This window comes from Morchella importuna (assembly GCF_003444635.1).
Source record: "Morchella importuna strain M04M26 chromosome Unknown Morimp01GS004, whole genome shotgun sequence".
NCBI lineage: Eukaryota > Fungi > Ascomycota > Pezizomycetes > Pezizales > Morchellaceae > Morchella > Morchella importuna.
In genome coordinates, this window is record NW_025763401.1 from 73980 (window position 1) to 90618 (window position 16639).

Below are 16639 nucleotides of genomic sequence, written 5' to 3' on the forward strand. Positions count from 1 at the left end.
TTAGCTGTCACCAAACGCAACGCGGCCTAAGCGAGATCGGGCGACGGGAAGGGCAACTCTTGACCAGAGAACCCGTCGTCCTGCGCCATACAAGAAAAACGAACTGATAACTATATGTAGGTACAGTATCACCCCCCACGTCAATCATCGATTTTACAACAATTAGAACAACCAACCAATCATTACCAGTAGCGATGCGGGTACCGCGTTACAAGTTGATATTCGTATCACATAAATTACTAACTGTAAAGTGAGCTTTCGTGGATATATTTCATTTGGCCAAATGGACTGGTCGGGATGGCATCCCTTCTTTTACTGGGCTTGAAATAGAATGGGACACATGCGGAGTATGTGGCTGATAAAACCAAGGAAGCTTGTACTTCTCAGATCACCATAGTCGCATTCGTTTTCAAGTAACGCCCTTAAAGATATCGTATGGCAACTATGTAATACTGAGTAGGAGGCGTTTTGCAACCCTTCAACTGGATGGTTTCCGATTCGCATTGTGACACTTAACTGCCTTAAGTCATCGTTGCAGTTGACATGAATCAGTAAATCTTGTTTCAAACTTCTCAATTTTTTGCGATGTAATTAACTGACAACTATATAACTATTTTGAAGTCTAGCTTTGATCTGCCCACCAGAAATATCATGCTGATTAGGTAATATAGCTCAGCTAGGAGTAAACTGTAAAAATGACATGCAATAAAAAAAAAGAAAAGACCAACACCAGATAAACAACCAATAAACACCAAAGCCTTTTCCGTAATACACCTTCTAAAAACCACAACCTCCAGGGTATGAGTTTCATAGTAAAGAATGCCAAAAGTTATGAAATGCCAAACAAATGAAATCTTCAAACATATGAAACTATTGTAAAAATGAAGACAGTGAACGAACATTGCTACCACTCAACCATTCCGGATTGACGCTTGATATCTCTGAATTCGTGCAACTCCAATCCTCTGTCGTTGCAGGCCTCAATGACGTTCAGTGGGGTTGGGTCGGATTCAACGAGAACCTCTTTCAAGCTCTTGAACCATCCTCTCCTTAGCGCGCCTTTCAAGATACCAGCCTTACCAATAGAGGCTTCCTTGTCCTCGCAACTCCCAACACCCCAGCACAGTCTTTCAAGTCCTCTCAACTCAACCTCATCCTCTTTAAGCGAGAAAAGTGTGGTAATCTGGGTGTCCAAAAACCTATCCTTCTTTTCAAGATTTGATAGGCGCAGATCCTTCACTGCGCTTCTTGAATATGTGTATTTTCCAACATGCGACTCTACCGCCAAAGAAGTTAGGAGAGACCTCAGATTTTCGGCTGTGAAGCAGATTCTGGTGAAGGTAAGGCGGTTGAAGTAGGGCTTAACGTTGCGTTCATCTGAGGACTGAACGCTCTTTGCAACCCTGGCAGCCGCCCATTTCCCAACCTCAACAACAAAGTCCTCATCATCAACATCAGAGAACCCAACGTTGCGCACACTCTCCGGAAGAGCCTCGAGGATCAACATGAATCTCTCCTTCACCTCTCTTCTGGCCTCTCTTACAGCTGGGCTCGCAGGTCCAAGCTCCCTCTCCGATTTCCTCTTTACCCTAACATCACCCAATCCAAACTTAATCAACTTCGGTAACCCCTCGAAGATCACCTTAGCCTCCTGAACCGTAAGTCCCCTAACCCCAAAGAATCCCAACTCCTTCAACGCGCCCCAGTTCCTGTGGAGCTCAATGAACCCAACGCCCCTCATATCCGGATGTCCATCAAATACCCTCTGCCACACACTCCTGCGAGTTCCTGCATCTCCCCCTCTCCAGATCACACGGGTCAGACTGGTCTTTTCGACAATAGTCTTAGCAAGGATCCCATGTTGCGTCGAGTCCTCATCGAGACAATAGTGCTCCGCCGAGAAGAACTGGCGCTCGTGCAGCTGCTCGGTCCCCAGGATCACTTCCACATTCTCGCAAGCATCGATCAAGTTGGGAAGGAGCACCTTCTCTAGTGAGCAAGTGAGCCAGCAGTTAATGCTTGGTGGGAGATGGATAGCCTTGACGTTCACGGCCAGATCGTCCCTCTCACGCAGGGTGCGCAGAAGCAGCGGGAGACGCTTCTCCAGCTGTTGGGTCTTGGAGGATAGGTGGTGGTGTGCCTCGCAGAGGGTCTTCCCGTCGAAGGGGAAGACCTCTGTCGATACGTTCAAGGGAAGGTTGGTATATAGAAGCTCTGACACGATGGAGTAGTAAAAACGATTCACTTTGCACAGCGAGGAAAGCTGGAAAAGGTTACAAAGCCCACAGCCTTGGGCATAAGTCGTCACCGCCTTCGACGACTCCGATGCTGGAATCAAGTTCTTAATGATCTCAAGATGGATCTCCGCCGGCAAACTTGGGAGCACCATCGGTCTCCTCTGCACTTGGGCGGGAGTAGTAGTGGTAGTGGTAGTGGTAGGAGCAGCCATGTTTGGAAGCTTCCTCCGAATGAGCTCGTGGTACTGGTTCTGGTGCTGGTGGTTCCAGTTCTTTGGTGCTTCGGGCACGTAGAATGTCTGATGCGAATGCTCTTCCTCGCCCTCAGCAGCAGCAGCTTGAAACCCAAGGAAGCCGGTGTAATTTGCTTCAGTCTCTACGCACCACACCTGCGGCCAAGCTTGGTGACTTGTCATTGCGCCGGTAGTCTCTTGGGAGCTTGGTACTGGTGCGCTGGTAGTGGTCTCGGCGGCGGCGGCGGTAGTGGTGGTGGTCTCTGCAGCAATTCTGCGGCGGGCTTCGTGGAGGAATTGCTGTGATGCTGTGGAGATCGAACGATTGTTTGTCAGTATGATTCATAACCTGCCAGAGCCTTTGCATCGAAATTTTCTTCGAGGAAAAAAAGGAATGAGAGATCGTGGTTGCATCGGCGGGATGAGAGTGTCATGCACTTACTATTTCGTACATCGCCGCAAAATTTGGGGGAGAGGGCGTGCTTCATATTCTCTTGCTGATGGGGCGGTCCCACTGCTAGCACGCTTTTACGCTCTCTACTGGAGTGCAGGTACATATAAAGCGGTATTGAGAGCAGAAGTAGAGGAAGAAGACTGGCATATGATGAAATCTCGGGGCAGTATTCAGACCACGACATTGGTATATCAAAGTATTTAATTACTATAAAAATTGCTTCGCAGAAGTGGTAATTATAGTAGTTGGTATGAGTATGAGTATGAGTAGTTTGGATGTATGGTATTGGTAGTATGAAATAGCAGCTGTATAATTTTAAGAATAGTAGTAAGGTGTGGTATTTAATTAATATAATGCGAAAAAGAGACTTGTAAAACCGAATATGTGAAATTGTGGAGGTCGAGTATTCGGGGGTGGGGAGTAGTAGTTTAAGTATTTAATGCTGGTGGTAGTGGTGGTGGTGCTGGCTGGTGCTAGTCAAATATTCCATTTTCCAAAAGGTGCCGGTAGCGGGTAATTAATACGAAATTTTTCACTCTGGTACCACATTAGGCCGGCAGGCACGCGAGCAGAGAGTCCAGTCAGAACTAGCAAAAGAGACAAAGAACGATGGGGAAAAATAACCCCTCATTGTGAATCCATATTATTATTACGCAAGTACCCGGCGGCTCGACTCTTCCGAATCGACAATTTTTCTTTCCCAGTGCCGCAGCGACCCCCCTCCCCCTCCCCCTTCCCCACGGTCCTGATTCGGGTCTGTCCGTAGCAACTTTTCTACGGTTGCATGGTGGTCCTGGATCGATTGTGTGGTGGCTGTTTGTTACAACTATTCCATACAACAGGTTATTACTTGATACAACGTGGGCAGGGCCGCGGGGGGGATGCACTGGCATGGGAAAAGACAGAGAAAAAATAAATAATCGAGATGCCCGTAACTAATTGCGATGTGGCCAGCCAGCCATCCAGCTCCCTACTCTACCAGCTAGCTATTAGCAAAGCTAGGCTGAAGTCCTGGTAAAAAAAAAAGGAGTGGTGTTTTTAATAGAATTTGAGCAGATATCATAACACTTGGCAGTAACATAACTTACTCTCTCCTACATGACATTTTGCAAGGCTGGGGGCATTGAAGATTGAGGATTGGGGCTTTTTTTTTTGGCATGTGGTTTCGACGAGCAAGTGAGCGATATAAAAAGTGATGGTCATGCTCGCTCCTGAGACAGGGTATGTGCACTATGGCTAGAGTAGAAGTGCTTTCTAAAGTACCTACCTCCTACACATGTATTGAAATCTGATGAACCTGAACCCCCCGGTCAACCAAACTAACCAACCAACCGACATCGACCGAATAATAGCCAGAGATAGGTTTCCAGGGGAGTTGCACTGCACGATATATTAACTATGATATACGAATAGGAAAAACTTTTTTCTTTGTTTATATTGATTTGATGCGGAATAATTCCCGAACGTGCGTGCTGGCGCAAGCAGTGCAGTCAGGCGAATATCGGGTCCGCTTCTGATAGAGTACCGGTACTCTATGGAGAAGCAAGATAGATAGATATTCTTCTCTGCAACTCCTCCCTTGACTTGACGGCCAACTAGAGTAGAGGGGTGAAAAGGAAGGGATAAATTGAGGGGAATGCCTGTCTACCTATTTGCCCTATCCATTTTACTTATGTTGATCTAGTCACTTCCAGCTAGTAGGGGAAATTCGGTATATTATTATTTTTTATTCCTGCCCTGTGAGAGTGAAATACCCCATTCGAGAAGGAAATGCCCCGGGAGTTTCGTTCTGGAACCACGTATGTAATGTGGTAACTACTCAGAGTAGATAGGATAGTCTATTCCGGTAGAAGTTCTCCAATTCCTAGGAACAACCTAGAATCCGAAAATGATATTCAATTTAAAGAGCTCCTTAGGACTGCGAATGAACCCAACCCATGACACACATCCAACCATCCACTGGGGGTACTTATTTCGAGAAAATTTGGCAGCGGTGATCTAGAGTGAAGTAAAATGACCCGCCCACTCCAGCCCAGCCCAGCGATCCATAACCCATGGGTGCTCCTACTGTGCGTTTACTCTACCACTAAAAAAAAAAAAGTGGTATGATCTTTCGCTGTATGGTGGGGTAAGGTACCGGCAATGGCGCCTGGAGGATGTATTTCCAAAGGAGGACCCGGTGGCTGACTCGACTGGTGAACAGCCTCCCTCACTCACAGTCAGGGTTGCGAAAATATTTCGCTCAAAAAAAGTTATTCTGACACTTGGCAGAGGTAGAGTACAGCTGCAGAGTATGATCCATCTCCATGAAGGGCACAGGGGTACATATGAATCGCTGGTTTTGAATGATGATGGACGACATGTCCCACGTATGTTCGGTACAGGGCCGCCGTATGTAGGTACAATTTGTGAGAAAGATTTTGAATGGCGGACAAGGCAAGAGGTCGCTTCTTTTTTTTTTCTCTTCCTTCATTTGCTTGTTTCTTCGGGGATAACCTGAGCTGGTCAGAGAAAGCTACGGGTGGGTGTTTTATGTAGTAGTGGTGTGATATTTCTAGAAAGAGATGGTGGTTTGCAGGTTAACCGTTAACGTTCGGAATATCTAGCCACCGCGACCGAGCTAGCCTACAAGGGGTGGGGGGGGGCGATTATTATGTTTCACCACAAACAGCACGCCGGGATGCCAAGAGCTCGGACCCTACCCTGATGAACATCAAACAGTGTACTCTACCGACTCGAGACTCGAGACTCGGGACACCTCGAATCGCATCGGACCCACGTTGAATTTCGCGGGAATCAAATTCGCGCAACGAAATTAGAAGTGATTTTGCTCCCGACCTTTCCGGCGAAGGATATTTTTTCCCTTCCATTAATGGGTTTCGGCGCACTGATGAGTGAGGTTGATTACCCCCGTTATTAGACAGCTGAGGGAGTTTGGAGCTGCTACTGTCTTGACTCGGCTACGTAGAGCGTGCCTAGGTGGGATCCGTTCGGTTTTCTCCACTTTGACGGAGAGTAAATTCCCTTTGTCAATTCTAGGGGATTGCCCCATATGGCAAGTTCTCGTGGGGTTGTTTACGGTTCATCAACATCGCAGAGTAGGTGCTCTATTTCTACATCATGTATGGCTCCAAGTTTGTGCAAGTATGGCCCAAACTTTAGGTTCGTAGCCTTAGCGGGCAAGAGTACCTTACTCTGGCATGAGTAGAGTACCGTTTAGGTTCTTGGGCGGTGTCCCAGTGTCCAGCTGATGATCGTGTTGTACCTACACATGCACCTACAGCAATTCAGGAGGACCCCAGATCGATCCAAAACATGGGGGTTGAGTTGTACTGCGGATCAATATTTATCTAATCTAATCTTTGAGATCTGCACTTTAATGTCTGGCTTATCTGATCCCCGAGCTGCTCGCCGGCGTAGAGATCGCAGGCTTCATGAGTAAACGAATAAACGCTAAGGTCGTCGAATTGTTCGTATGTAGTGGTTCTACTTCCAAGAGGTATCTCAATGTTTATCGCCGTATAAATACCGCTCATAATCGTCTAAGCACCGATACATCTCTACAGACTTCTCGCCACCATTATTAGCAGCCAACATAACTTATCGCAGCACCTTTTCCCTAAGGCCAGACCTACAATAAAAAAACTCTAATCCTCACCATGTGCATACAAGCCAAGTGCCCTACCTGCTGTGCGTGATCCACCCCCATTCATTCGGTAGCGAGATCGCAGGAGTACTCGCGACCAGCAACAAGAACCCGAAAATGCACGTCCTAATCTGCAATTTCCATTGGAGTAGAAGTCAAAAATACACCAAAGACTTGCAGCTGCATATTCGGGTTCTTGTTGCTGGTCGCGAGTACTCTACTCTAGAGTAGAGCATAAAGGCAGAATGCGCTGGCTGACCTCTTTGTGCAGCATACAAAACTTGGTCATGGAGCGCATCCCGAAAGCGGAATGGTGCAAATGCACGAAGCCCGAAGGAAGCCCGTACCCTCCGCAGGGGTCGGCGAGGTTTGGGTGTGTGGTCCTTTAGCTAGCTAGGTATGTATTCTATGTAGGTGAGAGGTCGGGGGGGGGGGGGTGTTTAATTTTGGTGCTGACTGCTGAGGTTTATTTTTGTAGAGTTGGAGGATCGTGAAGTCTTGGCGGATTTGGCGGGATCTTGATATTGGAGGCACGGTGCAGTGCAGCTAGTGAGAATTGGTCTGCTGGACGCGCGACGGTTAGCTTAGGTACGTGCGCGTGGGAGCCAGGCGGGTAGGAGGATTCTTTTCTCGGGCGGATATTATCAGCATCAATATGCAATATCAATATCAATATCAAAAGCCGTTCCAGTTGCAGTCCCAGCTCGAATTCCTGAAGAACACAGTTCCATCCCTCAAGCCTTATCCAAAGGTCTCCGCGCAATGTATGTGCCGATGTGATGAGACTCTGCCCGCTGCAATCCAAAGGCTTCAATTTCCAGATGAAGCTTCAACGGCCTGTCATAACGATCACACGATCAGAGGAGGTATCGTATAGGTACGCGTATGCTCTCCGTGAAGGTTTTGCAGATACTCTAGAGATGCCCACGAGGTTATCAGCACTACATGCATGAGTATTCCTGCCACAAGAGCAATGTGCAGATGTACAGGACAGGAGAGGGAATTCCCCATGCAAATCAGTCCATCCGAGATAAAGCTTGTTACATTCGCACCGACTGCCGTGGATCAGTGTGTAGAGTATGCACATACTTTACCGTACATCGGCCTCGGCCTTTGGTCGTCGGTACTCTATAGTACACGAGATCGAGAGACTGGAATAGGTACTTTACCGACCAGGCTTATCTATGTGGTTTTAGAATGAGCACACATCATGTACCCCACACGCACCTTGAGGTTGGGATATACTCCATTTGTAGTACTCTTGGTCGAATATTGGAGCTCCTGGTGGTTTAAGACTGCGCGGTTGCCAGCCCGCCGGGCGAGACCGTTGCATCACCGTAGGTATTTGCTTTCTTTGCGTTATTTTATTTTGTAAGGCCCGATGGGTGTGTAGATTTGAGGTCCTCCGGGCTGTCTCTGCTGCATGGGATATCACTCGGCCCGTCTTCTCTCTTCTGTTGAAGCCAGATGAGATCATTAAGGGGTATGTCGCTGTGGAGGAAGCGGGATTATGATTAAAATTGGAATTTAAGGCTATAATATAGCCATGTATAGAGGACAAACACGGCTTTCCAACATGTAGCCCGCCCAGTGACTACATGTACATATAATACCGAGGGTGGGGAGAGTGAGTACACACAAGTGTTTTCGCAGCTGCTAAGGTAATTCTTTGTGAGCGAGTACGTATGTATTCCTCGACGGTCTGGGGTTGGGTTGTTGGTAGACTCGGTTGTTGGTATCGCATCTGAACGAGACCCGCCTCCGCGGTTTCAATGCCTCCCTCGACGACCACCGGCGTCCTTAACTTCCCTTGAAGTCTCTCGATCTCCACTCTACTGTATTGAAGCGCGTGCAGACTCTGTAGAGTAAGTAGTTTATTGTCTAAAGTTCCCAACACAGAGCCCGCTCATACGTCGATGCCACCTGGGGTCTATCGTCAGATCATCACATAGGTAATCTCTCAACTGAGGAGCACCGGACTATACTCCCAACCCGCACTTCTCAATCTATCCGCCCCTGTAAAGTTTATACCCGTACTCAATCATATAGCATCCATAAATAAGCACCGCGTATCACGGTAGCCAGGCGATGAGGAGTATCTACACGCTGCCTAGTACTTCGAGCTACTAAAGACCCGTCTGCCTAGTAATTATTGGAGAACCATATGTGTGCATTTCATCGTTTGAGTCTACAGTGTTAAACCTCACCGTGTTTCTATGGGCCGGTTTCTGACCCATAGTGATGGAGGCGCTCTGGTCTATCCGGTAGATTGGGCGGTTGGCGGATAGGAGCGGTCGAGGAACGCCCACGCCCGCCCTCTCCCGCACACGCCAGGCTGTTTTGTTACCACATGCACCACCAACAACAACGGACCTTAACGTCCTGACCTTGGTCCACGCACAAAGACAACAATGATGGGAAGTCAGCTATCGTAGGGCAAGCTTGTAAATATATCCCATATCTGTATCATATCAGCAGAAACCAAATCCGAAATAAACTCTGACCAAGACCCTAAGTCCCACTCCCGCCCCCCAGGACATGAAAGAGCAGTGACTGCATGGCAAGCGTTTAACCGGCAAATGACCGGAGCGGCACTGGAGAACTCTCATTAAATTAAAAGTTAGTTCTGTAGAGGAACGGTTCCCCACATACATCGGTTGGACTTGGACTCATGATGTGGGACGTTTAACTACGGGGTGCCGCTAAATTATCCGAGTGATGTACTATGATCCACACTGGCCCAAACACAAACTACCGGGTAACAAATTGCATGTAAACATGTACACATTTGTTGCCACTCGGATCATTGACCTAGCGCTGGTGTCGCGAATGACTGGGGATATTTTTCATTGGATTCTCACATAAAAATTCTTACCGTAAACTACGATGAGGAAATTGAAATATACGAATACTCGGAGTCCATAATTTCTTTAGATTAAACTGTAACGTTTTTGATTTAAAATGTTGCACAACTTTTTATTTTGGATTTCGAATTTGGATCCTACCTCTCATACAAAAACAGGCCTATCATGATATCGATGCAAGAAGAAGAAATTTCATATACTTCGTAACTGCAGCAGCAGTAGTAGTAGTAGTCAAAATAAGAAACGCAATTTAAAACACACACAAATCAATTTTCAAAGGAAAAAGAAAAAGAAAAGCATTTTACTCCCAGATCCTTCCAACCCTTCCAACCACTAGCTAAAGCCCACCCCACCCACCCTACGTTGACATATATAAAAATGATATTTTTGAAAGGAACAGCTCTCTCTCGCGCGCATACTGCTACTAATACCCTGGCCCCGCGAGGTCGACGAACGGAGCAACCGTCTCTACGGCTCTCTCTACAACTGTTTTGATTCTCATTCGCAAACTTTCGTTCTTGCACTCGATGAGGAGGGTCTCGAACCAGACATTGGCAACGAGGTTGTCGATCTTGATTTGCACACCAGGGATGATCTGGTTGAGTGCGTCGAGATCCATATCTTCGCCTGTTGGCGCATTGGTGATCTCCTTGGGCGCATTTTCGGGCCGGGAGCCACGGGGGAGCGGTGTCACGCAGTCGCCAAACTGCGCTTCGAGGAACATGAGGATACGGTCGAGACGTTGACTGGGTGAGATATGAGCATGCGGGGAGATATCCTTGGGGGCTTCGGCAGAATGGTCATGGTCATCGTGGTGGTGGGTCGATTTGGAGGCGGAGTCTATATCGTTATATTAGTTGTTGCTTAAATATTAACATCTTACGCGGGGTACGGCTCACATTTGACCGCAGCTGGACTGCTCTCCAAGGTCATGAGGACTGCCAATACAGCGTCCGCAATCCCATCATTAAGGATATTGCCAACCCACTCCAGCTCAACATATCCCTTCATGCATCTAACTGTGACACAGTCCATAACCCTGAAGCTCCTCCCACTCATTTTGGACTTTTCTCCACCGTACACATTCGCGTCGTCGTCTTCCTGAGGGATATCCTTCTTACTTTCACTTTCACTTTCCTCCTCATCCTCATCCTCATCATCATCCTCGAGGTTCACAACACCACCAAACATACCCTCCAGACTCCAGCGCACAAGTGCGACTCCAGCTACACTCATGGGGACTTTTTGGCGGCATGTGACGACGGTGGTAGTGAGTCCGGCATACTCGCGGAGGTCGTCAGGTGCCATGAGGGAGAGCTTGAAATCGTTTTGGACAAGGACACCTGTGAGAAGCTGTTCTTTCTGGAGTTGCATCGCTAGAGATGCTGTTGGTGGGGGTTTCTGTGCGAGTTTGCCGACAACCTGGTGGTGGGGTTAGCTAGATCCCTCTCGAACTTAAGAGCATCAGGTATTATCACCTTTGCGACCTTGTCTCCCTTGAACGGGATTCGCAGCTCCTCGCAGTTCTTTGGACTGTAGATCTTGACTTTATCCTTGTCCTTCTTGTCAGAGTTCTTACTGAGGAGTGCCGACTTGAGGCGGCCCATATTGTTATGTTCCCCATGGACCAGGATTACGACTTTTGCTCCAACCTCCTCTATGAACCCAGAGTTTTGGCCGTAGTCCACATGAGCGGCGAATGAGAGTTCTTCAACACTGCAGCGTCGGGGAATCATAACCTGGCTACCGTCTCCGTCTCCTCTGCGATTGCCACCCCCGCGGTTTGCAGTCATGATGGCAGGGATCTCGGTGGGCTCGTTCATGATCTGCTTGGCCATTGTGCCTTCGACGCTATAACCAGTGATGACAAGGCCATTTCGGGGGTCGGGACACCATCTTTCGAGGAGTTCGCGGGATACACCGTTCTGTAGGTGGCAAAGGGGAATATGTTAGTGATTTTGCGGGATAATACGTGGAATAGAGGCACTCCGAATATACATGTGTTGTGGGCAAATGGGATGACCATGACAATGGTGAGGTTGATGATGATATGATGATGATGATGGAAAAGGTGTATATTTATTTTAACAACATCATGAATATCAAAGCGGAAGGAAATGATGATCTCCATAGCACACAACCACTTTGCGAGGATAGAATGTAATCCTAGCAATACAGTCGTGCCACTACCGGCACGAGGTATTGAGCCACGGAACCGGCAATGCTCTGCTTTTATCCTCCAAATGCCCCCAAACCCACATGAAATATAGAAGTTTGAGAAATATAGATACTGAAATCCAACAAACACCAAGATAACGACGTGCAATGATAAAAAGAAATATGATCTCCGGCGAAGGGTCAAAAGGGCTTTTACCTGCATCATTCCGGGACTTGCCAACATGACACAACCGCCCACGTCTTCGAACCTATCTATGGCCTTCAAAGATCTGACCCATCTAAAGTCCCAAGGATTCCTGCCCTCCTCTTCAAACATTGCCTTCTTTATTCTGTCGTTCATAGTATTAATATATGTTCTGTACACATCCATACATTTTCTGGCCAAATTAGAGGCATAGTAGATTGGATACGTCTGGAACTGGGGATGTTTCTCCCAATACTCGTCCAAAATAAGCAACAGTTCCTGTGCTCTCCCGAGAGCGAAGACAGGCATAAGAACTCTGCCACCACGAGTTAGAATGTCGGTGGTCATCTTCATGAGCCTAGCTTCCTTCTCAAGCCTAGGCATATGTGTAGCAGTGCCATATGTGGATTCACAAATAAGTAAATCCGGCTTATCAGGAGGAATCTCAGCAGATACTAAATGGCGGTCATCTTCACGGGAGTAGTCTCCAGTAAACATGATTTTGAGACCAGCAATTTCAATAAAGAACATTGCACCTCCGAGCACGTGCCCAGCATGGTAAGGTGTTATAGATATACCGGCATGAGTAAGCGTTGTGTGGTAATCAATTGCTTCAATTCGGGAGTATGACGAAAGATGGTCGGCTTCGTTGTAGAGGGTCTCTGGTGTGTTATGAACATTGCTGATATATATATTAATTAATTACTGTCAGGCCAAAAAGTCCCATGAACTCCAATACACACCTAACCCTAACGCTGTCCTGGATTAACCACTTGTAAATTGCCTTTGTGGGGTGGGTCATGAAAACGCGTCCTTTAAAGTTTGTTTTCGTCATGACATATGGCAAGCTTGCTGCATGATCCAGATGGAAATGGCTAATCAACAGCACATCAACGGTACTTAGATCAAACTCGTCGTAAAAGGGGAGCGCAGCAAGGCCATCGTATGCAGGATGAACACCAGCATCGAGCATGACAGTTTTTCCTTTGTACTGGATGATATGGCAAGAGCGACCAACTTCATTACCTCCCCCGAGACAGAGAAAGTTGAGGTAGTCGGAGTCATCCTGTCAATGTCAACGATGTTTGTTAGCTGGGGGACTATTATGTGGGAAGGTGAGGATGGTCGTGGAATAGAAGGCGGGGAGACGCACGATAACTTCCTCCTCGACGGTTGGCTCGAGTTTTCTTTTTGTAGCCATGTTTAATTTTGAAAGATATCCGAAATACTTTGAGACAAGGGAGCGAGCAGGTTGAGCACAGCACACAGCAACCGACGCGAGGAATAAACGTTTGTCCAGATACCAAAAAGCCACTCCGCAGGAGGGTAAATCTGTCACCTTGTTACCCTACCGAGTCTCCATTGTCCGTGCACAGGAGAATTTCCGGGTTCTTGGGCGCAGCCAAGACGACGACCACATGGCCAGTCAAAGCTCCTCCACGATAAGCTTCTAGCTCCGAGAAAGTTAATTTACATGAGAGGACTCTGGAGAGTTTATAACTGGGAGCGCGGTGAATCCCATTTGAGGTTGAAAAACAACTATGTGCCCGCCGAATCATGACATTCTGTTTAGTAGATTTAAGGAACATGACCTGAAACTGACGCGATCGGAGATGCAGGCCGGAGCACATCATGCTTTGGAGCAGGTACTCTGGAGTGCATGTGGGTGCAGCATACTATCGCTTAGGACTTTGAATAAGGACTTGTCCCATTCTTTACAGTAGAGTACTTTAGAAACAAATTTCATGATGCGTTCCGAGTAAACACCAGTTAAAGGGTCTAGATTTTATGTCTTTGAGGCTCTTAAATGATTGACTACAATGGCTGTACAGGTGCAAACCTAGCTCGGTACTTTATCTAAAGTTGTGCAGGAGGCGGTGCATGGACTGCACTGACTAAGGGTTCTGCCAAGACCGGTGATGCCTCTTGCTTGGGTCAACAGGGCCATGCTTGCTCTCTGTGCGACCGTCTCCCATATCTGGCGCTTCCCCAACGCCGTCGAACTTCGACCCTAGAATCCACAGCTTACCTTCTCCACCTAAACTCACCAACAATAGAACCCGCCCTTATCACCGTCACATCTTCTCGTGTTTCCCTTACTTTTCTTCCTAGATTTTTGTTTCCCTTCGTTCATTATTTCTTTTTTGGGTTCCTTACGCCTCCCATCCCGTCATCCTCACTCGTGGGGCCCCGTTCAAGCTGGTCACCGCTTAACCCAGTTATGAACACAACCACCACCGTCATGACGATGATTCAAGACGACGGAGGTGATGATAGCAATAGATGCGAGTTGTTGGGACCATTCGGTTCGTTTCTTCTGTCCATGGGAACGATGTGCGCGTTTCCTCTTTGTGCGGAGTGGCGGGAAAGCATGAGGAGCTCGAAATAATGAAACAGGCACTAATTTTTATATCATTATTTTTAAATATAGCTTTGTTTGTTCAAGCAGCCCTTGGAGGCATGGCGCTTCTATCGCTGGTGTGGAAACGATCTCGAGAATCCCCGCAACGACCACTGAAGATATGGTGAGTTAATCTCATTTACTGTGCGTTGCTAGCAGCTACTAATTTATCGGCGCGCAGGTGGTTTGACGTCTCTAAACAAGTTTTTGGGTCCGTTTTGGTACACATGGCGAATATCGTGCTTTCCATGCTCTCCTCGGGTACATTCGGCATAGAACCCACGCCAGCTGGAATGCTCCCTCCTCCTCCGGGTTTCCCGCCCCCTCGGGGCTTTGGCCCACCCCCTCCAGGCTTTGGTGGCCCACCCCGCTCCCGCCGTGACTTTGGCGGCCCACCTGAAGATGACCCAACGTACCATCCTAATCCATGTAGCTTTTATTTATTGAATTTAGGTATCGATGTTTGTACCCATCACTCCTCATATCGGTAAACATGGCTTATCCGTGACTACAGACTACAATCGGCATTGCAATCCTTATAGTTATACTCCGCGTATTACATACCCTTTTGGCTTGGTCACCATTTGAGTTTTTCAAGAGAGGAATAAATTCAGGTGATTACGGCGATCCGCCCAGATGGTCGTGGTGGCTGAAACAAGCCATCATTTACTTTATGGGATTGATGGGAATGAAGTTCGTTGTGTGGATCATATTTGCCCTTTGCCCTTGGTTAGGCCATGTCGGTGACTGGCTACTAGCCTGGACCGAGGGTAACAAAAGGCTTCAGGTTTTCTTCGTGATGTTTGTGAGTAATTTGTTTTCTAGTCCCTAGTCCTGAAGTTGTATACTAATAATTATTTTCCAGTTCTTTCCCTTGGTCATGAACGGTGTTCAGTACTATATCATCGATTCCTATATCAAGAAGAAGTCCGATAAACTTGGATGCGACGAGGATATTGCACCAATTCCTGGGTCCCTATCAAATCACCGTCGGTCCTTTGATAGCGCAGGCGATATTTTCAATTCAGATGACGAGGAAGCCAATGCGGATTCTCGAAGCCTTCTAAGACCATCCTCCCGCCGTTCCCGCGGAACCGATAAAAAGCTCGTTACACCAGTATTGGAAGAGTACAACCCAGATACTGACGGTTCTACACTCCAGGATGGCATAGGGACGCCGAGATCTACATCCCCTTCGAGCTCATATAACGCATTAAGAAGTGGAAGGCGGGGTCTAGGAAGCAGGAAAAGGAGCAACGTACCGGAGAGCAGTAAGAGTATGAATAGTTCTATGATGCTTCTTCCAGGAAGCAGGGGGCCTAGCACGCCTGGTTATGCGGAGGAGGAAAGTATTGTAAGAGGTTTTGGTGGGCGAAGAGGGAGCGATGACGATGAGACAACTTTGGTAGGAAAGGATGAAGATCTAGAAAGAGGAGGTAGATGATCGTGCGGCTGAAGGAGTTTTGCGACTACGTTTCCATTTCGGAGACTAAACCGCCAGTATACTAGCGAAGATGTAAAGTGCAGCACCCTTAGCAGGTGATGGCATTTTGGACATTAATTTCGCACCCGGTTCCTATTTCAGAAACGAGTCTCTCTTTCCCCTTGTTTTTCTTTCCTTTCTGTCATTTATCGTCTTTATTGTTTGGGCCGGGTTCTCATTTGCCGTTTTGTTCTTTTTTATCTTATGCATCTCATCTGCGAATGCTTTTATCTCTTTGTCTATTTATTATACAAGTAAGTTAGGCGTGCTAGCAAATAACGGAGTTGGTGGTTTATACAAATTAGTTGGAAACAATTTCTAAGGTGTGCCAACTAGAGGGAATATCCCCCAGGAATTTTCTGTTTCGTTTCACTGCGAGAAATGAAGATACTTTGCACCTTACAATGCTCCAGTGTTAGATGTCAAAGCTTCTAGGAAATTGTAGATTAAGCACTATTATAACTTTATGGAGTGCACAAGTTCTAAAATTATGGAACTACGTTTACTATTAATATTGGCCTTACGAGCACCTCAAGCGGTATCTCACGCCGAATTCTAGTTACTATTTATATACGTACAAATTTTTGATCGACTTCTCATATAGACGATGATGGCCTTAGCTGCTTTGACCTGGCATAAATACTGGGTGATCATGCACTCTTTGAACATATTCACACATGCACATGATGCGCTATGTTGCGAGCCGTCTTTAATCATGGACAAGGCGGGGCTTGCGGAGTTTGCGGGGGAGCTCCAGGGATAAGTAGGCGCTATCATTGGCAGCTTAAGGTTTGGCGTGTTATGTACAGTCGCCCTCTGATGTAACGAATGCCACTATACCGAATATTTGCTGTACCGAACCACTTGGGCCAGCTTCTTTTTTATTTCAGCAAAGAATTTAGTCTGCTATACCGAATAATACCGAATAATCTGCTGTACCGAACAAAAAATGGCCCAAT

At 47.1% G+C, this 16639-nt stretch overlaps 4 protein-coding genes across 4 annotated transcripts; 2 read left to right on the top strand and 2 right to left on the bottom strand.

Annotated features, from left to right (window-relative positions):
* Positions 1–904: 904 nt before the first annotated feature.
* LAJ45_02167 (uncharacterized protein) lies at positions 905–3108 on the bottom strand (the record flags this gene model as incomplete). The annotated part of the gene is made up of 2 exons (XM_046111759.1): positions 905–2778; positions 2913–3108. 2 exons carry the CDS (start codon positions 3106–3108, stop codon positions 905–907), a joined length of 2070 nt encoding a protein of 689 aa, XP_045974659.1.
* Positions 3109–6195: 3087 nt separating this feature from the next.
* On the top strand, positions 6196–6575 carry LAJ45_02168 (uncharacterized protein; the record flags this gene model as incomplete). The annotated part of the gene is made up of 3 exons (XM_046111760.1): positions 6196–6305; positions 6406–6423; positions 6491–6575. The coding sequence occupies 3 exons, from the start codon at positions 6196–6198 to the stop codon at positions 6573–6575; spliced, it is 213 nt and encodes a 70-aa protein (XP_045974660.1).
* A 3283-nt stretch (positions 6576–9858) lies between these two features.
* Positions 9859–12997, bottom strand: LAJ45_02169 (uncharacterized protein; the record flags this gene model as incomplete). Its single annotated transcript, XM_046111761.1, has 6 exons — positions 9859–10274; positions 10334–10856; positions 10913–11359; positions 11809–12478; positions 12540–12862; positions 12950–12997. The coding sequence occupies 6 exons, from the start codon at positions 12995–12997 to the stop codon at positions 9859–9861; spliced, it is 2427 nt and encodes an 808-aa protein (XP_045974661.1).
* A 1020-nt stretch (positions 12998–14017) lies between these two features.
* LAJ45_02170 (uncharacterized protein) lies at positions 14018–15369 on the top strand (the record flags this gene model as incomplete). The annotated part of the gene is made up of 6 exons (XM_046111762.1): positions 14018–14102; positions 14228–14321; positions 14379–14658; positions 14712–15002; positions 15063–15301; positions 15360–15369. 6 exons carry the CDS (start codon positions 14018–14020, stop codon positions 15367–15369), a joined length of 999 nt encoding a protein of 332 aa, XP_045974662.1.
* Between the last annotated feature and the right edge of the window lie 1270 nt (positions 15370–16639).